This window comes from Podarcis bocagei, assembly GCF_964188305.1.
Source record: "Podarcis bocagei genome assembly, chromosome: 5".
Classification (NCBI taxonomy): Eukaryota; Metazoa; Chordata; class Lepidosauria; order Squamata; family Lacertidae; genus Podarcis; species Podarcis bocagei.
In genome coordinates this window covers 32152561-32177806 of record NC_138129.1, presented here as the reverse complement: position 1 = coordinate 32177806, position 25246 = coordinate 32152561, and the positions used below count along the sequence as shown (strand labels likewise).

Here is a 25246-nt window from a genome sequence, read left to right as displayed (position 1 = left end):
AAAGAAGGGGAGGGGTTTGTGCAACTTTTTTTTTTTTTACCTTCCAGGATAATTTCCCCTCTCTTGTACAGTGCACATTCTCTCCACCCCAGAGGAGGAGGGATGAGGGCAACAAGTGGTGCACTCCCTAACAAAGAGGGGCTCATTCTGTGAAGCTGATTGTAGCAGCAGTGCAATGGAGGGGTAAAGCTGGAGCACAAGTTGCTCAGAAGGCTTGTCTATCCAGACCGTGCCACACTCTTCAGCCACCATAAATGCTAGAACTGTTCTCTGATGTTCACTGTGTTTTGTTTGTTTGGAGTATTTACTTTTGCCCCACTCCCTCCCAGAAAAAATCCTGCCAATGCCCATGTGTGCAAAAAGTCTTAGATAGTCATTAGATCACCTATCCAGGGAAGATGTTCTTCACCAGCATTTTTCTGGCTGCTGATTCAGTAACTACTTGGTTACTCAGGTCAGTTTAACCTGGGCTGCTTATTTCTCCTGCTTTTTAACCAATCCCCACAAACCACAGAGAAGTACTTTGAGGCTGGGCAGGGCACAGATGTCTGCTTTTGCTCACCCTAAACTGATTATCAGACTAAACTACTTTCCCCATGAACTCCCAACTCTGAGAGAAGTGGCATAGTTTAAATTCAGGTTTGGTTGGTTTTTTTTAAATAAGTTAATGAGCTTCCTTATTGCATTTATTACTTTCTCTTCACTATCATTTATATCTGATCCTTCCCCCAAGGAGCTAAGCGTAGCAGGCCCCCTCCCACTGCTTTTTTATAGCAATACTGCCAAACAGGTTGGGCAGAGAGATTATGATTGGCCCTTCAGAATGTTGAGAGTGGATTTGAACGTTGGTCTCTCCAGTCTTAGTCCAGCACCCTAACTATTACACATGAACACACATGGGCTGTCTTGCAGGGGGTTAGACTGGATGACCCTTGGTGTTCCTTCCAGCTCTGTGATTCTATTCTTCTCCCTGCCTCTAGTTCAGAGTGCATGCTTCTCCTTCAAACCCCCCCCCTTTTTGACTGCATAAGGATTCTGAAAAGTGATGGCCATTGTCTAGAACGTGGTGTGTGCATGGCAGTCATACTTTATTATGCATTTTTTGTATTTCTAGCAGGCCAATGAGTATATCAAGACCCTATCAGACATGAAGGTGACCTTGAAGGAGCTGTGCACAGAGTTGCGCGAAGAGAGAAGAGGCATGAACGAACTGCAGCAACAGTTTGCCAAGGCTAAGGCGACCTGGGAAATGGAGAGAACTGAGCTCAAGTGTCTCATCGCACAGGTCAGATATCCAAGCATCACATTTTTACTCTCTCAAACTGCATAAAGTTTATCTTCACTCTAAACAGACAGCAGGACACATTCTCTGTGTTACCTTGCATGCTTCAAATCATGAGCTTCATTTAGGTTTGGCAAGGAGTGGGCAAGTGCAAACCATAGTTTGCCGATTCATATGTAACAGGAAACAATGACATGTCTAACCAAGAGTGATGGGGACCATCAGGGGTTCATAAATGGATGAGGAAGCACACAAGCCCAAATATGCCATCATTTGGCATTATGTTTAGATCAGCCTGTTGCATGAGAGGTCTGTCACTGTATTGAGATATTCAGTCATTTCTGATGATTTTGGGACCATCAGGAGTGAAATAAGTGATGCTTTATGGTGAAGTGGAATACCCAGACTCAGGGCATGTTTTGATAAAGTGGGAATGGGTCCCCCAGCTTGTGATTTGGAATTGGGCTTGTCTAACAAATGAGATCCATTGTTTCAGAGACCCAATTATGAACCATTTTCATACTCCATTGTTATCCCAATGGAACCACTGGGAGGACAGTGTTGTATCTAGGTGGTACGTACATGAGATGGGTCGAGAAATGGATCAGGGTGTTCTGCTGCTTTTGTATTTATATCCCCCCCCCCGCTATATCTAGTGTATTATGCAGGAAAAGCCTTTTTGCCAGCCAGGACTAACATAATCTGGCACTCTGCCCTAGAGTGTGTTCTTGCAAAGAGGCAATAAAACTCAAGCTTCCTGACTGTAGCTGTGTGGGAGCCTGCTGCAGAAATGGCTGAGTGACAGTGCTTCTGACCAAGAGCTCCCTTCAGAGGAAGCTGTAAGCCAGCCCACGGGCTTTCCTTCCATGTGTTCTCATTTCTTGGTTGATGCACGAGGGAGCCTCCAGATATGTACAAAGCAGCAGCTGCAAACCTTGCCTCTGGCATTATGCCTCTACACATACAGCTGACTCATGAGGAGGGTTTCCTTAGCAGATCCTGTGGCTTTCCTAGGCTGCCGCCGCATCAACTAAGAAGAGTCTGTCTGCTCACAAGCAGCACAGCAGCATCTGGGCATCCTTTGTCCTCTTCCCTCCCTACCTCCTGTTAACACAGTGGTCTGTTCCATACAGCCTAGGGGTTGTCCATAGAGTGTAACCTGTGCTGTCCTCATGTGTGCACATTCCTATAACCGCACGGCAGATGTAGCGCATGAACAGCACTGCGCTGCTAGCTATTTTTCATGATCTTGGTGGCACTTTTTCAAGTTGTCATGACAACAGATACTGGAAGTTGCATTTGTATCCAGGTATGCGCTGGGTCGCACATTGCATTCAGCACATAATTGCACCCTTGGGACAGTTTGGCAACAACATATACAGTATAGCAGCTTTGGCTTATGTGAGTTGGCCCTAGTAATGCCACTATCCCCAGTGTGTTTGTCTTTTAAACCCTGATCTGTTAGGCAGGTTAAGGGTCATATAACTACTCTGGGAGCATGTGGCATTGCCAGCTGTCCACTCTAGTTGTTATAAGAATTATTCTTCAGAAGAAAAGTGTACAAGGGCATTGCTCTAGGGCCCTTAGAACTATTTCTTATGCCCCCTCTTTGCTACCAGAGGTCCAGTGGTCTGTCAGTAAGAATGAAGGGAGGAGGCAGGAGTCTCTCTCCTTCTCTTCTGCACTTTCGCTGCTCTGTTTCTGCTTTCTTGTGTTCTGGTTGTTCCTGAACTCTGTGTCCGTAAGCTGGATAAGATTTCCCCTCTGGGATAGGAAAACACCAACACATCAATATTTTGATAGTATGACAGCTACCTCTCCACATCGAAGAACCTTTTTCTTTAATGTGCCTTGGAGTTGATGTCTGGAGTTGATGTCTGGAGATCGGTCACCCTGACATCACAGAGCACATCTTCTGTCTCAAGTGTATTCACATTCATGTAGGTGCATGCCCAGCATTAATGCTTCGAGTTGCTTATTCAGCAGCTTTCTAAATAACATGTGTGTTGAGCTGGGGGGAGCTTGAAGGACGGAAGTGAGAAGACTGTGTCTGCCTCCTGGCTGGTTTTGTGGCTAAAACCAACAGTAACATTATCAGTCTTGGAGAAGGGTTGAGTCATCTCCCCTTCCACTTCTGTCACCCAGAAATAACTCAACCCAAGCACAAATTCACATCTTGCTGTGCATATAACACTTCCAGTACAGTACTGGCAAGGACTCTGTCCTCATAAGAACAGTGCCATTCTGTTCTCTCCTGCTTTAAATCTGGTACCTTTCTAGTAGAATGTGAGAGAAATCCCGTGACTCTTTCTGCAAAGGGGAAAAACAAAACCTTGATTTTTTTTTAAAAAAGATAACCTGTTGTTGAGTTTGGGACTTGGTAATCTCCTAAAGTCTTCCGGCAAAGCCTAAATACAACCATTGGATGCAATCCTCTGGTTCCTTTTTCCAAAGCCCCTGTTTGCTTTTGTCCTTATGTTGCTATCCTGTGCTATTGTTTTTAAAGAGAGAGTTCCAAAATTCTATTGAAAAGAATGTTCAAATGCTTAATTTCTGAACAAGCTCTGACAAGTCTGAGCTGGGCCCAATCTTAAGGGAAAAAGCAACTCATGTGTCCTGTCTGGATGGACCTGGGAGTTCCAGTGAGCCTTTGTCATCCCCCCCCACTGCCTGGTTTTGTTGCTTTTAGTCAGCTGGAGCAAGTGTGAATCCTCTTCTGTAGCTGGTTTTGGAGTGACTCTTCCTTCAAACAGCTCTTCTGTCTTACTGTGGATTCCAAGGGAACTAGAGGATAAAAGCAGCCCAAATTTAAGAATACCGCTGATGCAAAATAGTCAGGTGAGAAGTGAAGCGTGAAGTCAAAAGGATAGGATACTCTGCTTTCTGTGAACACAGATTAAATGGATCGTTCAGGTTAACATAAAATGTGGAAAGGAAATGCTCCAACAGAAGACACTCCATCTCCCTCCCTGCAACACTCGGCATAGTGGTGCTATCTGGTTATCTTAGTTTGCTGCTTACTTTGAAATGGTAGAAGAATGACACATTCTCTGCTTCAAGATGGAGGGGGGGACGGACCATAAGCTACAAAACACACTGCCAGTCTTGAAACTGATTCCAGAGGCTGCAGTCCGAACTGTGGCCTGCAAACCACCAGTGGTCTGTGAGTTTCACTTAGGTCTATGGATTTGCGGTTGAAGACAAGAGACAACACATCCATTGCATTAAATATTGTTGGCCAGGCTCCTTTGGGAGGAAGGAGGAAGGATGAGATATAAATTGAATAAATAAATGATAATTCATACAGATTTTTAATTGTATATTCATTGCTTCTTTCATTTCTTGTATTTTATTGCATTACAATTTGAATTCAATATATAAAAAGAAGCAACAAAAATACAATTAAATGTCATATAGCATTTAGCACTGTGCATCGCAATTGCTATAGAAGGCAGAATAATCATTAAGTGGTCTGCCAAGACTCTCAGCATTTTTCAAATGGTTCATGGGGAAGAAAGTGGTGGAACCACTGGGTTAAAAGGATAGGCATGCTGGGTGTGTTCCTTGTCTTCAAACCAACCAATTCCACTTTTAGTTCCCTTTTGGAATACACTCAAAGCTTGCATCAAGATACAGTGGTGCCTCGCAAGACGAAATTAATCCGCTCTGCGAGTCTCTTCGTCTTGCGGTTTTTTCGTCTTGCGAAGCACGGCTATTAGCGGCTTAGCGGCTATTAACGGCTTAGCGGCTATTAACGGCTTAGTGGCTTTAAGAAAAAGGAAACAAACTCACAAGAACTCACAAGATGTTTTGTCTTGCGAAGCAAGCCCATAGGGAAATTCGTCTTGCGGAACGACTCAAAAAACGGAAAACTCTTTCGTCTTGCGCATTTTTCGTCTTGCGAGGCATTTGTCTTGTGAGGTACCACTGTAATTGATCTCACAAGATTCCTGGTGATGACTCGGCTTGTTATTGATGATCTGTCTTCTTAGGTGGGCAAAGGGCCATTCCATTGTCGTAGTAATATCTGCTTTGTGGGCTTTCCCCTTAAGGAAGGCACATGCTTGGCCCCACCTTGCCTTCCATCATCAATCACTCTTGTCTATAAATACTCATCTTCTAGCCAGCCAAGTGATCAGCACCACATGAAGAATTTGGGTGCAGCTCTTAAGCTGTTTCTATTTTAGCTTCTATTACTAACATCACCAGAATCTTAATGGCAGCAATTGAAGCTGGCTTTATTCATGCATTTTATTGATTCCCTTCCCTCCCTGCTTTGACTGAGATGAAAGGAAAGATACGCAGCATTATGTGTACCTTACCCAGGGTCTTTGGGGAAATAGGCAATTGATAGAAATTTTGTCCTTGTTCAGGGTTGTAGGGATCAATACTGATTGCTCTGGTCAAGCTGAACTGTGAGAAACTTGTGGTTTGCAGCACTGAGAGAAGTGGAACCTGCTCCTGAGCAGGAGATAATACTATAGGTGTGATTCACCCCTTCCAACAAAGCCTAGCAAGCACATCTGATATACATTACTAAGGAAGTGTAAGGCTCATGGAACAGCAGTGAACAATCCAAACAGGAGTCAGTTCTATAGGCCTTGATGGGCAGGCCTTGCCAAAATATCACACATGCACACACCTATTCAAATTATAGATTTGTATATTTTCATTGCCAAACTGATTCCATGCCCACCCCCCAACATGGAATGAGATGCAGTTGTTAAACTGAGGCTGAATCCAGTCTTATTTGTGCACTAATACCAAAGAACCTTACTCTCTCATCATGACATAGAAGGAGGAGCTGCCATGAGCTGGGATTTCCTTCTCACCAGCATGGCTGACTAATTGAAGGTCTTGATCAGTCTCTGATTGGGAACTTTCTGGGGTACTAGTATTACTAATCATAATTCACCCTCAGGCTGGCATACAACAATCTAAGACACAGCATTAAAAATGTACACTTACAAAAAATGCAACCACAAAAAATTACAAGTTGATGGCTTGCATGAATAAATGTTCTCACAGATCAGAGATAATGCACAGCTTATCTATTTGAAGTATTAGCCGAACAAATACAACAAGTAGAGACCTGCAACAACTTCCTCAGAGAAGAAAACAGACATAGACGCTTATTGTATTGGAGGAGAGCAGGCAGCGGGCTCCCAGTTTTTCCCCAGCCTAACAAATCTGACCCACTTCTTCCACAGGTAGCCTTATATGTAGTGAACACATGCCAGCTTCTGCTTCTGGGAGATTCCTGCTTTTTAGGTTGCTAGCAATTTACATGCTACACATTGAGTAGTTTGAGGAATTTGGGCAGGGAGTTGGGGGAGGTAATTTTTGCAAGCACATAAAAGTGTTTAGACTGCATTGCAAGTTTTGGATGGGAGGGATTGTTTCAGGAGGTGGCAGAGGGACGTCTCTAGATCTGTTTGGCAGGGCAGGAAGCCCCGAGTAAAATTTAAGATATTAACGGATGCTAAAGAAGGAGGTGGACTTGCCCTGCCAGACCCTTAAATTTTGTTGTGAATCATCTGCTTTTTGCTGGCTGAGAGAATTGGCAGAATCCGAGACCAGGGAAAAGAGCTGGTGGAAAAAGACTGGAAGTTTAAAGACTATTTATAGAAATACTGCAAAATTAATGAATGTTAGAACAAAGTTGGAATGAAGTTATATGGCTTTAGCAGAAATGTTATAAGGAATTAAGTATAAATAGATCAGTTGAGCATTAAAGGGAACAAAATAAGGTTAGAATGTGTTAAGATAATTATAGGATAGAAAACAGAGGAAGATGGAAAGGAATTGCTGAAGTAATTAACTGATGTGGAATACAAAAAGGGAGGTGTGAGGAAGTTGTGGAAATAAGTCAACGAAAGATATGACATTGAAATTGTTTAATGTGTTTTAAATGGTCTTTGTTTTGTTTTATTTGTCTTATGTGTTAGTGTTTTGTAGTGTTTTTGCATTGTATTGTGTTGTTTTTTGTTTGTTTTTTCTTTTTGCTTCTTTGTTTGTAGTGTTTAAATTTTTGGAAACTCAATAAATATTATTTAAATAAAAGTGTTTGGACTGCACCGCCTGAGCCCTCTACTCATGTATTTGGCTTTTTACCCAGATAGCAAAGTTTGTTAATGGACTATAAGTTGGCAAATAAGCTGCAGTTACCAGAAACAAATTCAGTGTGCCCAGACAATTGATAAATGTTGTGATAAAACAGATACTGCACCTACTAGTCAAAATAAAAAAATTCCTTCCTGTAGCACCTTAAAGACCAACTAAGTAGTTCTTGGTATAAGCTTTCGTGTGCATGCACACTTGTGTGCATGCACACGAAAGCTTATACCAAGAACTACTTAGTTGGTCTTTAAGGTGCTACAGGAAGGAATTTTTTTATTTTGACTATGGCAGACCAACACGGCTACCCATCTGTAACTGCACCTACTAGAATAGTTTTCTAGGGCATGTCCAAATGGAACTGATGCAGAGCCTTGGGAATGCTATCTCCCTGCAACAGAGCTATGTGGAACACTTCGTCTTGCACTGGCATTGGACAAGATGCGCTTTCACCAGGAGCTCGGGTTGTACAGAGTGCGCAGCTGACTCCCTGTGCTAAGCATGGTATTATCCTAGGGCAGAAAAAGTGCCCAAGAAATGTAGAAACTGCTGCCTGGGTGAGTCCTTAGAACAGAGATGGGGAATGTGTGGCCCTCCAGATGTTGTTGGATTTCAGCTACTACCATCCCTTTCCATTGTCCAGGCCGGGACTCAAACACCAGGAGAGCCACAGGTTTTCCAGCATAGCATTAGAAGATAAAAGTAGTGCTAAAACCAAGATATCACTGCATACAGTCATTCTGCAAATCCAGGAGCATTTCTTGTTCCTAGTGTGGCTCCTCTGCGCCCTTGTTCTGCCGTTGAACAGGCAAGTGGGGGGTGGGGATAAGGAATAGAGCTGCTGACGCATTAGTCCTTCATTGTCATAATCTCTCCACTTACTTATACAATGAGGTGGCAGCTCGTGGTTGAGCCCTTGTAAATTGATGCTACTTTCTTTTTATTACAGCCTCATTTCAGCAGCTGCATGGAGACACATTAGGGTTATAATAATGAAGTCTCAAGTAATAACCCACTTGCTGGTACTTTGCTCTGGAGATGCCATTATTAGATCTTCCATGGATTCCCCCAGATGCCCATTATCTGTTTACTCACCCAGAATGGCATCTGACTGAACTGCTGCTATGCATAAATGCAGCAAACATGTCCAATTATTATCTGATTAGAATAATCATTTCCTATTCAGCTGTCTGAGCTGTCAAGTGCCTGCGGGCCTGAGAAAGGGGGCTCCTAGAATGAGCTTGCTGTTCTCTGGAAGTGCAGTGCTGTGGCCTTTATTTTGTTGGGACATGCATTTAACTTGCACACCTAGTACGTCGTGCTTGCCTCTGATCTCACACAGCTGTAACAATGGGTAGTATGCAAAGTGTTAACCCCAAGGATTCTCATTGCCCTTAATGCTAATCTCCCAGATAGCAGTTATGTAACCAACTTCCTTGGCATCAGCATGCAGTTAGCTTGTTACTGGACACCCGAAAGCAGTTTTGGCAGAGGCTGCCGACTCACCTTCTGTCCATCATATACAAGGAAAGACTGTTGGAGAGTCTCTGACTCCTGGGTGACCACAACACCGGTATTCTGTTTGTAAGCTGATTACAAGAGCTCACTTGCTGAGCATCATGATTTGGGGGCCTGGCCTGCTCAGAAGGGAATTGATTGCACTGTTGAGCCAATCATTCCCAAGGCATTTGTCTCTGCGTCTGCTTTGGAAGTCCCTTGATGCTGGCTCTTCCTTGCTATAGTTCACGCTTCCCCTTTCAGAAATTGCAGTTTGCTGGGCAGCGTGGCTTTTATTGAATATATTTAGATCCACAAATGGAACGCCCTTGTACTAGCCATGTCCTGATTGATATCAGCATGTTTGAATAGCATGTTTCATCTAAAGATTCTACGATTGCTGTGAGCTATTCTGTTCTGTAAATAATTTCAGATTTCATGTTTCTTCCTCCTTTTTTCCACCTCTGAAAAGCATATTACCTATGGAGATGTTTACCACTATAGAAATGTTTTACTGCCATTATTAACACACCACACTTCAGAAGCAGCAGTCTCTTTTGCACGATGTTTTAAGTGGAATTGAAGGAGTGTGGTAATCATCCTCATGGTCACTGTTACATACAGATAAATGAGGGAGCTAATTCATGGAGGTTTTCAGTAGGATTTAGCACTGTAGCTGGTGAGTCCTCCAGAGACCGTAGGTATTTCCAGAGACATCTAGAGTCCTGGAAGTATTATCGGCCTTTGCAGTGTCTCCCAAAACATCAAGCAAATAAGAAGCTCTAATAGGATTTAACACTATCCTCTATTTCTTCTCTGGTGAGGTTCATTTTTATTGGAATTTTACTTACAACATACCACAAACCCCCCACCCCCCAATACACAAATCCACGCTCACTAAACATTAACATAACATACAGTGAGCATAACATACAACAATACAGACAAACAAATAAAAGATTTCCTTTATCCTGTATCTGGCCTCCTTATTTACTTCTTATAAACTGTTTCCTTTATGAATAATTATTAAGATTTTTCTAATTATAACTTAAATATCCACAAACTCTCCTGCAGACATTAATCGAAACAAGTCCAGGTATGTATTTTAGGGCACTGTTTTGTGAAGGACTCTCTGCATTTTCCTCATGCTTTTTGAAACTCTTGTCTAGTGTGATCTCTAATTGCCTGTTAATTTGGCCAGTTCAATATACTCTTAACAGTTTATCTTGCCATTCCTTTTTTGATGGCACAGTTTCTTTTTTCCAGTTTTTAGCAGTTAGGATCCTTGCTGCTCCTGTGGCATAGAGGAATATTTTCTGATCTTCTCTTGCTATACCTGTGTCCGTTATCCCTAGTAGAAAAGCTTCTGTATTTTTCGTAAAGTTATACTTAAACATTTTTTTAAGCTCGCCATACACAATCCTCTATTTCTTCTGCATCAGCAATAGCAATTAATCTATCATATTCGAAAGGGGAATATCATAATTTGTTTTCTGTTTGTGGCAGTTTACGGTTAGTATGTTATGGGAACAAACTATTTCTCCAGCAGTTCTCCGGCCTTGATCTCCATTTGTTATGGGAGTCATTCCTTCATGTTATGGAACCTTGTCCATTATCTCCCTGTTTCCAGACAGCTGGTTGCTGCATCAGCTATGTGCTGATCCTTGAGAAAACTGAGTATTTTTCTCCTTAAAGTAACCCCTTCCATAAAAAGGGCTAAAGCCCAGATCATACTGACAGTATGAGCTGTTCGACAGTGGAATTTGCTGCCAAGGAGTGTGGTGGAGTCTCCTACTTTGGAGGTCTTTAAGCAGAGGCTTGACAACCCTATGTCAGGAGTGCTCTGATGATGTTTCCTGCTTGGCAGGGGGTTGGACTTGATGGCCCTTGTGGTCTCTTCCAACTCTATGATTCTATGATTCTATACTCCTGCAAGCAGACTAATGATGTGCAACATCTAAAAAGCTGACCTTTATAACTCTCTCATTGGGTCCCAGACTCATGTGTATTAGTATTAAGTCCTGCTAGAAATAGGTAATTATTTAAAGCAGCAGTGCTCAGAAATGCAAGAACCACTGCTTGAATGAGAACAATTCCAATTAAAGGCAAACACAGTGCCCCTTCAGGCTTACCCAGAGTCAGATTGGGACTTGCACTTCACTTGTGCAGTCACTGCAGATCATGGGGTTGGCCAGCTACACAGTCTCTGTCTGTAATTGATAGCTAGCTGTGCAGTCCAGGAGGCTGTCAAAGATGAAGCTGGAGATCATGGGGCTGGCCAGTCTCCCGATTCTGACTACACAGTGCTATCAAAAGTAGCCGTGGATTGCCCCAACTTGCCAGCACCATGGTTGCCTGCTGCCCTGATCTCCTTTCCTCCACTGCCTGTTTCTTCCCCACCACACTTCCCTAAAATAAAGATACAGTTCCCAGAGTTTCCTGTGAAGAGGGATTGCTTGCTAATCCACACTGAGAACTGTAGATCTGTGAGGGGAATAAGGGTCCCCTAACAACTCCCAGCACCTCTAACAAACTATAGTTCCCAGAATTGTTTGTGGGAAGCCATGACTGTTTAAAGTGGCATCATAATGCTTTATTTGTATGGTGTGAATGTGGCCCAAGTCTGATTTTTATCAAATGGAAAAAGGGGAACATAACCAAGTTTTTAGTTACTTTGACATACCTTGTTCTGACAGTGTTAAATATTGGCTGCTTTGGAGAAAGGATATGAAGTGCTCCATCTCTCTCCAATTCCTAACCAGTAATTCTACCATGAATATATTCCATTGAACCTGTCCACCTTTCCAGCACAGCAAGCCAAACAGTCTCCCATAACCAATCTTAGACAAAGGCAAGGAAGCTGCAGCCTTTGATTTAATTGGGTTCCTTGACACAGCCACTCCCTTTGTCCCGCACAGCTGGAATCCAAGCCTGGGAAAGGCTTGACAGAGCGAGCGCTCTCTGACTGGAAGACAGCTCTGAAGAGGGAGAGGGAGGAGCACCAGCACCTCCTGGCTGAGTCGTACAGCGCCGTCATGGACCTGACCAAGCAGCTGCAGATCAGCGAGAAGAACTGGGACCAGGAGAAACTGGAGCTCCTGGACCGATTCAAGGATGAACGGCAGCAGGCAGAGCAGCAAGTGAAGGAGCTGCAGAACAAAATAAATCAGGTGAGAACGGAATACATTGTGCGGGTGCAACTCGCCCTCCAAAGTCTCAGCGAGTATTTCAGCAAGTGTGAATATAATGTGCATACCCTTAGCAGAATCAATATAGGCTGGCAGCAATGGATGTTCCTGCATGAGCATAAGTGTGGGTATAGACGCAGAGTGTTGTGGTCGAGTCCAGTCCTGGATTTAAATCCCTGCCCAGCCACAGAACTCCCTGGGTGACTTCCAGTCAATCACTATCAACTAGCCTATTTCTCAAGGTGGTTGGGAGAAGGACAACTCTGTATGCTTTCTGAGCATCATGGAGGAAGGGCAGGATAAAAGCATAATAATAATATGAATCAGGATAATGATGCTGGCCAACAAATGCCTATCCCCTAGGCTTCCTTGTTCTCATGAATACATGCATGTGCTTGCATGCAGCACACACACTAGCGGGGTACACATAACCCCCTCTTGTGCAGAGCTGCCAACATGATTTTCTGGTTCCAGGTTCCAACAAAATTCTACTGGGTGATGCTGAGTAGGACTAACATTCGACACAACCTTATATAAGAAGATAAATTTGCATATAATCTGACTGCACTTGGCATTACATGCAATTTTATGTCCTCTTTTGCAGATGGGGTACAGGGCCCAAAGATAAATCAGGATCCACACACAATTAATAAGCTGACTGGCAGCCAGAGTGTCAACATATTAAGCTTTCCCCATAATTTCCAGACTAGAAGAGGCTTGACCTGTTGCATTTCTGCCTGCCTCACAGGTGTTAAAGGCACAAAAGCCTCGCCTTCCCTCCACCACCACACATCCCATCCCAAACCATGCAGAGAAATCAAGGTTCATGAATTGTGAACCAGTTATGTTACTGTAGATACATGTGTGTTTTGGACATCAGTAGGCTAAAAATGAGGCACCTAAATAAAATTGAGACCCTCTATCATCTCTCCTGTAGATTTTGTGTGATCTGCAACAGTGGAATAGATCTGCCTGTCCCCCAGTGGCACACTGAACACATTCCTTTGCCAGCAGTTAATGTTTCATTGACTGATCCCCAGCCTGACCCTCTGTCAAAATGGACCTAAGCAACACATCTGCCCCCAAGCTCCAGTTTCTCTATTAGTGATTGATTTCTTGAAACAGTGTCTCTGCCAGAAATATGTGGGTGCTGCAAGGAACACCCAATATCCCCCGAGTACTGTGATGCCAGTGGGATGTCCCTGCAGGGGCTGAACTTTGCAATGCACTCATTAGAAACTGAACAAAAAAAAGGTTATTGTCCACTGCAATGCCACGTAGAGGACAAATTGGCTCATGTGCAGGCCCAGCACTAGAATTGCTTTGTCTTTCAGCTGCAGAAGGGAGCTGACCTCTGGGCTTTGAAAAACTCTGAAATGGAGAAGCATGGCAGTACCTGGAAAGAGGTAAGCTGGGCAGGAACGGCTTTGTCCTAACCTGTAAAATTCAGGCAGAGATGACATGTGTTGGGTGTGAACTAAAACCTTTCCCCAGAAAGGTGAATGGAAACTGTAGAATTATGCTGGGGACAAATTATAAGGGAATGATCACATTTGATACTTGTGAGCATTCCAGATGCCTATGGTTGGCTGTGTGGTGTAGTGGTTAAGAGCGGTAGACTTGTAATCTGGGGAACCGGGTTCGTGTCTCCGCTCCTCCACATGCAGCTGCTGGGTGACCTTGGGCTAGTCACACTTCTTTGAAGTCTCTCAGCCCCACTCACCTCACATAGTGTTTGTTGTGGGGGAGGAAGGGAAAGGAGAATGTTAGCCGCTTTGAGACTCCTTCGGGTAGTGATAAAGCAGGATATCAAATCCAAACTCTTCTTCTTTGGACGCAGAGTTAGCTTTACCTTCTCCTGGTCCAGCAAGGCATTCACTTAATAGGTTATATGTCTCTTATTACTTATGGTGAGGATATTAGGAATGTGTTTCCTGAGAGGAACTGCGTGACAGACAGAAATTCAACAGGGCCAGCTATTTCCAACTCTGCGCCTTTGTGCTGAGGAATGCTGCATTTGTTGAATTTACCTGCATGCATTAAAATATCCTAGCCTTGGTCATGATTGCTATTTTTGATCTCTTAATAGCACTTCCGATTTCAGCTAACTTTGCAGTGCATTCCTATGAAAACTGTAACACCTAGAGCAGGGGCCAACAAACTTTTCCAGCAGGTCCACTGTCCCTCAGACCTTGTGGGGGGCTGGACTATATTTTGAAAAAAATAATAATGAACGAATTCCTGTGCCCCACAAATAACCCAGAGATGCATTTTAAATAAAAGGACACATTCTACTCATGTAAAAACACGCTGATTCCTGGACCGTCCACAGGTCAGATTAAGAAGGCAATTGGGCTGGATCCGGCCCCTGGGCCTTAGTTTGTCTACCCATGACCTAGAGCAATGAGCATTTTGACTGAGCTCTTGACATCGCACTGAATTCTGAAATTTAGGGGAAATCCCCACAGAACCCTTTTTTGCTGCTTAAGTGCAAAGTGAAGCCTTACATTCCTCTGGGAAGCTGACCCCTCTGCCCTCTTTAGCTAAGCTTCTCTAGGCCTGCCATGATGTTGCAAGGCACTACTGATGATAAAAGGCCTCTCTAATGTTCCTTTCAGACTCTCAATGAGAAAATCACCGACAAAGAAACTGTTTCCGAAACAGACATGAAAGGAAGCAACTTAAAAAGGTGAGATGTGTGCAGCTTCTAAGTTTTGCTTCTTCCTTCAACTCTTCACCATCTGGAAAACAGTCAGCTGGCTCCTCTAGCCATACTCAAGCTTAACAATTGGCGAGAAAAGCACATTGAGGCCATGGGGTGCGGTAACATATGTTTTCCTTCTCTGTGTAAAACTGGTAGCTGGCAATACCTGATGCCACATTGGGACGGAAAATATAGACTGCTTGGTTGTTTGCATGTGAGTCTATCTGTATAATTTACCAGCTTCCATACCTCTGCCTTCAGCAAGTGTAAATACACAAAATGCATATTACCATGGAACTATTTGACCCTCATTGCATCTTTCAGGGACAGAAGTAAATGGTGTGCATGCCCATATTTCTTATCATGTTTTTATTCTACTCCCTTGCTGAAAACACAAAACATGTTACCTTGATAATGGTATTGCCTTTTAATCACTGTATGCTATTATTTTCCCCCACCTGTCTTCCTTGTGTTCCCTGTAGGTGATTATTTAGGACAGGGGTAGGGATTTTGTGGCCACCCAGATGTTGTTAGGCTCCCAATGCCCATCAGCCCCAGTCAGCAAGGTTACTGGTCAGGGACAGTGTTAGAAACTGAGATATGAAAGCTAGGAGCTAAATAGCACCTTAAACCTAGGTTATAGGCACCACAGTGGAGTGTCTAGGTGTGCTTTTTTATAACAAGAATACAAAGCTGAAAAAGAATGAACTGCAACTAAAACCTTATGTTCATTTTTCACATGATCTAGGCCTCATTTGAAGACTGCAAAAAAACACCACCACCAACGCCATACTTCCCCTGACTCCCCCCCTGATATTCTTATGAGAGTCCCTTCTCTAGTCTTCAGAGAGTGGCTGGAAGTGGGGAGGCAGAAAAAGGTCCTCCTTTCCTACCACTCTGCAGTTTTAATTTGAAATCTCAAGTGCAGTACCAGAGCTCTGCACCCAGAGCTCAGAAACTGCTCAAACTATATGAAATTCCCTGTCACAAAATGTGCCTAGAACAATGGGAGTTTTGAACGCTGGTCAGGGATGAAGGGCACTGTAGCCCAGCGATATTTGGAGAGCCACAGGTTCCACATTCCTGATTTAGAAAAAAATATGTAAAATGCAGGCAATAATTCCTAGTGAGCCTGAGCAAAAGAGTACCCCATAGATTTTTTTAGGAGATTCTTAGTGCAAAATGAGTTGTTTCCCTTTTCACACTGTATGGGACAATACAGGAGTGGGAAGTGGGACCTTCTGTTGAGCTTCACAGCAATTCTACTGCAAGAGAAGTGCTCTCTCTGTGTGGAGTCACGACTTTCAGAGGCAATAAGAGCCTAGGACTAAAGCTCTGTGCAAAGAATCACACCCCGTTTGTGTGTGTGTGTGTGTGTGAGAGAGAGAGAGAGAGAGAGAGAGAGAGAGGATTAGGTGGCATTAATGTGAATACAATGAACTCACCACAGTTACTCTCACTTCTGTTTTAGCAATGCACAGCCTTTTCCGCACATGCATCAATTATGGATCCGGGGGTCATTTCCCAACATTATTTACCCTACTCATAACTTAGGGGATAATGGAGATAGTGGGGAATGGCAGAAGACATTAGCCTTTGTAATGTCAGAATGTCCAAATGGAAGTTTGGAATACAAAATTTGAAAGGCAGGTCTGCAGGCATCCATCTGTCTTCTGTCCATTCTGACATTATTGAAGGCATGCCTTCCATCCTATTTTTCTTGCTTTCCTGGTCATCTTAAGAGATGACTTGGAAAATAATAGGAGAATTGGCCATCATCTGTAGGAACCATGAAGCAGGAAAGTAGATATAGCCCAACCAGGAAAAAGCTTCTACTTAGGAAGGACAGAGCTTGGAGGTAGAAATAAGACACCTTCCCTAATAAATGTGCTTGCTCCCTTCTCTTTTCTATCCAGGACCAAGTCAGTCTCCTCAATGTCTGAATTTGAAAGTTTGCTTGATTGTTCTCCTTATCTTCCTGGCAAAACCAGTCCCGTCATCGCAGACAACGTTCACAGCAAAAAGGGCTCTCCAGCTACACAGGTGTTGCCTGACACTTTGAAGGACCCTGCAGGGTTTGCCCCCAATAACTGTGCCTATCTGAATAGTGAGCAGCCCACGCCAGAGAGACTGACCACAGAGAAGCTGGATGTCTCGTCATGCAACTTCACCCAGACAAGCAGCTTCTCTGTGCAGGATCAGGCCCAGAAACATGTGCAGAGAAGCTACACTGCTCCCGACAAGACTGGGATCCGCATATATTATAGCCCACCGGTGGTACGTAGGTTGGAATCGCCCCTAGTACACAAGAGAGACGGGAAGATAATGGTTGAGCCTGGCTTCCTGTTCACCATGGCCAAGCCCAAGGAAGAATCGGACAGCTCCGAAAATATGTACAGCCGGTGGCTGTGCAACTTCTCTAAGCAGCACCGAGAGCTGCTTGACAGCAGTACTGTTAGCGAGAAAGCTGTGGCCCCTGTGCCCAGATTTCCGCCTTCCTTGCATGACCTTGAGATCTCCGGCAACATGAGCGATGACATGAAGGAGATCACCAACTGTGTCCGGCAAGCTATCCGCTCCAGCTCCCTGGAGAGAAAGGTTAAGAGCACTTCCAGCCAGACAGTGGGATTGGCCAGTGTTGGTACCCAGACTACCCAGTCTGTCAGCATCGGTCTGCAGACAGACATGCCCAGGGGCAGCATACACAGCAGCAAGAGCTGGTCCCCACGAAGCTCCTCCCTTATATCCGTTCGCAGCAAGCAGATCTCGACCTCTCTGGACAAAGTCCACTCCAGGATCGAACGGCCCTGTTGCTCCCCCAAGTATGGCTCTCCGAAACTCCAAAGAAGATCATCTTCTAAGCTGGACAACTCCAAGGACCGAAGCCTGTGGAACCTCCATCAGACTAAACAGAATGGCTCAGCCTGGGCTCGTTCCACCACCACTAGAGACAGCCCAGTTCTCAGCAACATTAACGACGGCCTGTCCAGCTTGTTCAATGTTGTGGAGCATTCTGGGAGCACAGAGTCCATCTGGAAGCCAGGATGCCAGGAAAGCAAAGCCAAGCCAGAAACTCCTAAGTACGGGATAGTGCAGGAGTTTTTCCGGAATGTGTGTGGCAGAACTCAGAGCCCCACTTTGGCTCCAGAGAAAAAAGACCTGGTAGGAGGAGACAACAGCAGCAGCAGCAAGAAGCCAGAGCATTCCTCCTCAGTTGTGCTCCAGCAGTCGGAAAACGCCCCCAAGGTCCTTGACAAAAAGCCCTTGAAGCAGAGCTGCAGCGAGGAACCAAAGCTGTCCATCCCAGGCCAAGGTGGCAAGGACAGAGCCTTAAAGGAGCCAGACATCATCTCTGCTATTATTGCCAATGAGGTAGTGCTTGCTTGCTTTAAGACAGGGGTGGGAGACTTCAGGCCTGGGGACCAAATCTCTCTACCTGGCTCTCAGGACCAGAATATACCCCTTGCTGACCCTTCTTCACACCCCAAGTGCTTATGCATGGTTAAAATGTATCTGAACTCTGATAACCCCTTTTGGCTGCCTGGATAGAGGATGGTGTGCATGTGTATAGAAACTAGCCTGCTGTACAAAAGTATAATTTACATCAGTTGTTCCAACCAAAAGGTTCTCCACCGCTAACCTGCCCCTGCCTTCAGCCTTTCTGTGAGCTGAAATGTAGCATACAGTGGTGCCTCGCAAGACAAAATTAATCCGTTCCGCGAGTCTCTTCGTCTTGCTCTTTTTCGTCTTGCGAATTAGCGGCTATTAGCGGCTTAGCGGCTATTAACGGCTTAGCAGCTTAGCGGCTATTACTGGCTTAGCGGCTTTAAGAAAAAGGAAACAAACTCGCAAGAACTCGCAAGACGTTTCGTCTTGCGAAGCAAGCCCATAGGGAAATTCGTCTTGCGGAACGACTCAAAAAACAGAAAACTCTTTCATCTTGCACGTTTTTCGTCTTGCGAGGCATTCGTCTTGCGAGGTGCCACTGTAGCATTATCTCCTGTCCACTGAATACTTCAAGGGCCAGAAGCAAGGATGTCAACAACCACCATCGTATATTGCTTTGGCCACCACTAAGCACTTAAAGAGACAAGGGGTCAGGTTTGGCAAGTGGAACTTCCCTGCTCTCTCCTCTTCCTGTGTGTGCCATGTTCCAGAGGGTTGGGCTGTGTCAGCTGAGCTTACACAAGGCACAGGTAATCAGAAATGTCTTGCTCCAGAAAAATCCCAGTGGCACCAGGCAAACCTCCCTGTTCCATAACTAGGGTGCCACTACCAAAAAGACCCTCTCCCTGGTAATTACCTGCCTCACTTCATTCTGAGGGGGAACTCTAAGCAGGTACGTGCGGGAGAAGGCAATAACCGGGTCCTAAACTATTTAGTTAAAAACAGCACTTCACCTGTTGCTAGGCTTTTAATGATGCATTTCAGCTATTTGTTGTGCTTCAAATACATTATCTTCATATCATCCCTGTGAAGTCCTACTGCATTATCATCTCCATATTGCGGATTTGTTGCAGGGGGTGGGTCAGAGCATAATGGTATACCTTAACAAGGCCATGTAGGGAGTTTCTTGCTGGAGCAAGATCTGAACAAGGTTCATGTCCTTTAACCGCCACACTGTGACAGATCTCAAGTTGTCCATCCTTTTTCACACGCTACCCTTTCCTTCTGTCTCTCTTTGCAGGATGTTGCCTGTGATTGCAGCTCCCAGTCGCTGACTTCCTGTTTTGCTCGGCCGTCACGCTCAGCTGTCCGCCACTCCCCTTCCAGGTGCAAGCTGCACCCTTCTGACGGCAGCCGGGTAGAAGAGAAAGCAGGGCCTCTGAGTGAGTGAGAGGGCTGCGCTTGCTGCCGTGCTGATGGAAGAGCAACCTATGCGCTGGAACTGCCAGTCCCTCCGACACCTCTGGGACTGGCTACTTCTGAGCCAGCTGCAGATGAGGGGCTCTGCTCTTAGATACCCAGGGTGACACCATGCATCTCCTGTCTCACCTCAGCTCAACAGGGATACCGGCAGCACAGAGGCTGTGCTACGTGGGCAGGGGACAGAGTGGGAGAGTCTTGCTAGAGGTGTGGTTTCTCGGTCACTGGAAACCTTTCTGTCCTTCCCCCCTCTCAGTGGGAACATGACCTACAAGAGCTGGACGTTGCCAGAGTCTCGTGAAGCAGTCGGTGCTGTTTCCATGGCATTGGGTGTGTGTGTGTGAGAGAGAGAGTGTGTGTGTCGCCAGTTCGAGGAGATGCATCTCTCTTCTTTGTGAAAAAGGCATCACAGTGAGGGATTAAGGAGCGCAGTATCAACAAAGCTGCTTGGCCCTCCCTGCCTTGGTGGTGGAAGGAAAACAGCAGTCCTTCAGGAAACACTAGACAGCTGGTTTCAAAGCCTTAAGAACTCCTCTCAGAACAGCTGTACTATAGGATTTCCCCAGAACGAGGCATTCAACATGGTGTACAGAGAAAGAGGGCGGGGGGAGGGTGCTAGCAAAATTGCCACATGGAAATGCCACCATAGCATAAGTGCTCCAGGCCGTTGTGTACAAGTAGATTGGGAAAGCCCTGGATTTGCTCTGCAACCATATTTGCATGGATAGTTTTCCCCAGGTGTGCCCAGCATACAATACCAGCACTGGGCCATGCACCCAGCCTGCACTGTGGTCTATTCAGAGTGCTGACACTCTTAATAAAACAAGAGTACGGTTTTGCACTACCGGTTCTCCTGCACCTGACCTGTGGGAAACAGCCATGCAAGCATGGTCTGTGTTGCCTTCCTGTCCACGTGCATCAGACTTCCCATGATTACTGAAATGCATCAGTAGACCTGGACTTTTTCTTCTTCAGGCCTCTGATGCCATCTCCATGGCTCAGAACAATTGTTGCTTTGTATCAGCCTCTGTGCTTGGCTGCTGCGGTGCAGTTGAGCACCAGGAGTTCACAGAAAGATTATGCTAAGTCCTCCATGTCTACAATTCCAGTCTGTTTCCATTTCTCCATACCCCACACAATGGGTAGCTGTAGTTATTCCTAAGGAGAGTTGCTTCTGTCATTTGTTGTTGCTTGTTTTTCAACTGGAAATCTCAAAACCCTTTGTGATCAATTTGCCTCTAAGAATAGTTTAACAGAGAGGAAATTGCTTGAGTGCATAGGTGAACAAGCACAGAGCCCATAGAATGAAAACACAGATGAGACAGTGAATGGGTAGAAGAGGTACCATCTTTTCAGTGCTGCAGAACATTCCAAGTTCCACAGGAGGCAGGGGGTTGTGTGCCGGCTGCATATCTCAGGGCAGAGCTTCTCCTGTGTCACACTCTCCAATGGTTGCTGCCAGTGCTCTACTAAATATTTTGATGGTTGCTAGTTCCTGTGAGTCAACCCTGTTCTAGAGAAAAGGTATTAATGGGGATCCTTCAGCATCCGGTGTAGTGCATTATCTGCTCATACAAACAACTTTCAGGGCTCCAGCAAAGGATCTCTCTTTTCATGGACTCTTCTGCTTTGCTGAGGGATTTGGGGAGCAGGCAGGTTTTGCTTCTCCCCACCTCCAGATTCAGTAGCACAGATTTGTGTGTATTGCAACACTTCTGCAGGGATGTGATCTGAAAGGTAGGACAATATGCGAGAGCAAGCCCTGGCTTCCTTGGAAGTACCCTTCCAAAGAGAGCTGGCTCTTCAGGAACTGTACCACTTGAGACTGCAGCTGGGGGATCAGAAGTTAGAGTGGTTGTCCATGTAAAAGAGAAAAAGCAACTCAAATCTCCCAGCGGATAGAAAACTTGAATGTCAGGCAGAATAATCAGCTAGAACACACTCTACCTCTGACATGTCCGCTTTCCACAGGCAGGACACATGATGTGAGCAATTGTTTAAACTAGCCACGTCACCCACTCGTGAAGTGGTATAATCACATGGAAGGGCTGTGTACTATGTGGCTTTTAGTTTTTGTTTAAAAATATACATCTGCCTTCAGAGAGGATTCGGGAGGAATATTCTTTAGAGGTGCAGTAGAACCTCACTGATCCATATCAGAAGTTCAGTGGGTCAGTTTTTTTGTTGTTATTATAAAACAGCAGGTTGTCCTTATAGTCTGCAGAGAAGATTATCACAGCCACCTCTATCAGTGAGATTAAAAAAGAGGCTTGGAAACCTGAAATGAACATGAAGCTTCTTAAACCCACAAATCTTTGCAAGCAGGCAACATTTTTTTAAAAAAATAAATCTTCTGAAACCTGCATGCATTTTGACTGACTTTCAATTGATACCTTGCAAGTCATAATTTTTAATTTGTATTTTTAATTTGAGTTTTAGGTTTTTGTCATATGTGTGATAAAATTCAGAAGTTCAATTCATTATGTAGCTAATTAGTAATGCAGCAGTGTAAATGTCTGTGACATCATATTATTTAAAATAATTTGCAAAACAGGAAAAATATTGTTTGTTTTATTTTTTGTAAACTTTTGACATGTTTACAACTGAAGAGACCATAGACATGGCTTGGTGTACTTTGTGCTAATTTTCTTTCCTTCTAAATTCTGCACCAAGCTAAGCTGAATTTTGCAGTGAATAAATTCTGCTGACTATATTTGCTTATTTTTGCCTACTATTATTCTGCTTCTCCAAGGCATGGAGAGGGGCAATTTCTGGGCAGAACAGGGTGACTTCACCCTGGCACCTGGAGATCCAGCTCAGCCCCTTATCCTCTGCTCCTCAGAATTAACTAAGACCACTCATCCCATTTCTCATATACTTTCATGCACATCCTTGCTTTAAGGACTAGAGTGGCTCTCATATGAGCTAGAACTGAGAGGTTTTGCTGTTGCAATCTCTCCCCATCCCCAACATGGAATATTTCTGATTGATTGGTCTCAAATATTTGCAGCTCACTTATCACTAACACATCATAGTCCATCTGCCTTGGTCCTTCCACTGAATCTTCTTCAATTGTAAGCTCTATTGTTTCTTTACAAAAACATTAGCTGAAAGAGACCAAGAAGCCATTCATAAAATGGTATTTGAGGAATGAATGATTCCTCTGGGAATCATGTCTTGAGTGCCTCTTACTCTACAGAAAACTACTGCTTGCTTTCTCGTCAAGTGACGGGCACCTGATCCTCCTACAGCCTTCCTTGTCCTGAAGTGCATGTCCATTATGTTTATCATTAAAGGTCCATGGGTCAGATTCAGCTAGCCCATTCCACCACCAGAAGCCAGTGCAAGGACTCTCACTAGCACATTGGGGCTTCTCCCTGCTCTTCTCCCCCCCATGCCTTCCTCCAGATCTGCTCTGCAAGGTCAGTGCAGTGTACAGTGGGAGGAAAGCTGAGATCATTCTGTCGGGCAGTAAATGCTTGTGCTGATGGAGTGACCTCCATTGTGCTGTATTGAATTCTACCCCATGTTCCTGTTTTTAGCAACAGAGATGCTTCAGGGGGACCTGCAACTTCATCTACCTGAGTTCTTTGTGCTTGCTTTCAAAGACGCGCAAATAGGATTGCAGCCGAAGGGAGACATAACAGTTTCACTCCCCATAGCGTTGCTCTCCAAGATGTCTCTGTTTGGTTTGCATTAAAAGCAGGAAAAGCAAAACAACATCAGGGCTACATAATAGAAGCTTTGGTATTCCCTGCAGCCAATTGATCAGTTTAGTATACTTTTTTCCTGTGCTTTGGGCACCTTCAGAATGTATAGCTGGTGAGGTTAAACTAAATCCCAGCGAAGGCTCATTGAAAGCATCTCTCTGCTTCCTGTTTTGATGCAGCAACAGGCTATGTTGAGCACTGGCCAAGGGACAGAGAAACCAGCGTATCTTTAAATCCTTGATCTCCGAAGGAGTTTCTTTAAATACTGCTATTCTCTAAATTTGGGAGCAGGGAGCTAGGTGAGGCAGGCAGAAGATGAGCTAAAATAAAAATATCTATTGGATTATGAGATTGCAGGTGCAAAGCCGGGGGCACTGTCCTTGTATGACAGTCTGTGGATCTGCTGATTGTGTTTCACGGGGATACTTAGCTCATTCTCGGGGGAGAAAATCAGTACTGACATCTAATATGGAGCTGGTGAAAAATTATTTCAGGGGCCTGGAGGAGGCTGGAAGCAACTCTGCGGAATGCGGCCAGACATTCCCAGCCTAAGAACCTGTATGCTGGTAATTGCCTGGATATACTTGTTTGGCTTAACAGACAGGCTGCTAACACTGCCTTGGCAGAGCAAAGGAAAAAAAGGGCCAGCACCACATTGCCAGGTATAGGATTCTCTTGAAGCCAGTTCCTGCATTACTTGAACGGCATTCACTTGCAAAAGTGCAAGGGCCCTCCACATTCCCTTTCAGGCAAAATTGCAGGGAATCTGAATCCCAAGGCATTATTGCTTCTGTAGGCAAGCACATTTAAAGTGACATAAGGACTGACTCTTGGTAAGCACTGTAAGTCAAAATCAAAATAGCGTGCAGCTAATGAAAGACAATGGGGCAAAATACACAAGGAATGGAGTCGGGCAGGAGCTGCAATAAGCACATTATAGCCCCCCACCCCCGATAATGTGGGACTCACATTATTCACTCTCAGGGCTGTGGGCTCAGAAGGTTACTTATTCAGCACAGCTGATTTAGCATTGATTCCTGTGAGCTGCTGCAGCCTGTTCCTAAGTGGCTGAGCTGCTTCGTTTTGGCAGGCCAGCAAGATCCATGCAAATATCACATCTGTGGCCTTGTTCTCTGTCTCCATCCAACTGTGTGATTGTTTCAGTTACCACTAGCAAACGCAGAGCTTGTAGCAACTAGGCTGTGCCGTCGCCACCAAGCGCCTTACTGTGCCAGGGGAACGGAGATGGTCTGCCTTGCTCTTGCTATCTTCCACATGCAGAGCTGGGCAGAAGCTGGGTCTATTCTCATCAATAGAGCAGAAATGCAAAGCAGACACTGGCAGCTGTCCGGCTCAGGGCTGGGCAGGATTTTCTGGGGCAGCCCCTTTCTATTCCTTGCATGAGTTTGTAAAATGGGGTGGGCAGGGAGTGGGGGTTAAAACATGCTTGCTAACTCCTGGTGTAAATACTTCCTTTTGAGATGGTTTTTAGCATTTTCATTGGGAACTCCTTTTTTAAAAAGAATCTTCTACTTTTTGGATTGTGATTCCCATCCCCCATTTTGACAAAAATGCCTTTTAATTATTTGTATATTCTTAAAAGTTTGTCTTACTCTGTAAATAACTGTGCTGGATATTTCTTGAGTATTGGAGTTTATGGATCCTGAGATACTTTGTCATTAGCAAGTAGCAGCTCTTGCCCCCAGGCAAAAGAAAACTTGCAGCATCCCTTTTGCCAGTAATGCTCCAATCAGCAACATGTCTCCATTCCCACAGCAGTTGGGGTTTACCTTGGCAAGGTTGGTGTGGAAGGCTTGTGACTGAGCACATCCTGAGATGTGGACAGAGGGTGCAATCTGATCCACAGCTTTGAAGGAATCTC

The 25246-nt window shown here is 44.7% G+C and overlaps 1 protein-coding gene across 4 annotated transcripts in view; it reads left to right on the top strand.

Moving 5' to 3' along the window:
• MTCL2 (microtubule crosslinking factor 2) overlaps positions 1–22367 on the top strand; it is an 81927-nt gene extending 59560 nt beyond the window's left edge. For 2 of the 4 annotated variants that reach the window (XM_081195966.1, XM_081195965.1), the window contains exons 10-15: positions 1115–1285; positions 11815–12066; positions 13419–13490; positions 14703–14773; positions 16705–18160; positions 19476–22367. In XM_081195966.1, coding sequence (XP_081052092.1) covers positions 1115–1285; positions 11815–12066; positions 13419–13490; positions 14703–14773; positions 16705–18160; positions 19476–19625 — 2172 coding nt within the window. In that variant the 3' untranslated portion in view covers positions 19626–22367. The remainder of the gene's footprint in view (positions 1–1114; positions 1286–11814; positions 12067–13418; positions 13491–14702; positions 14774–16704; positions 18161–19475) is intronic. The other 2 variants (XM_081195967.1, XM_081195968.1) reach the window with 2 other exon arrangements.
• The last annotated feature ends 2879 nt before the right edge of the window (positions 22368–25246 follow it).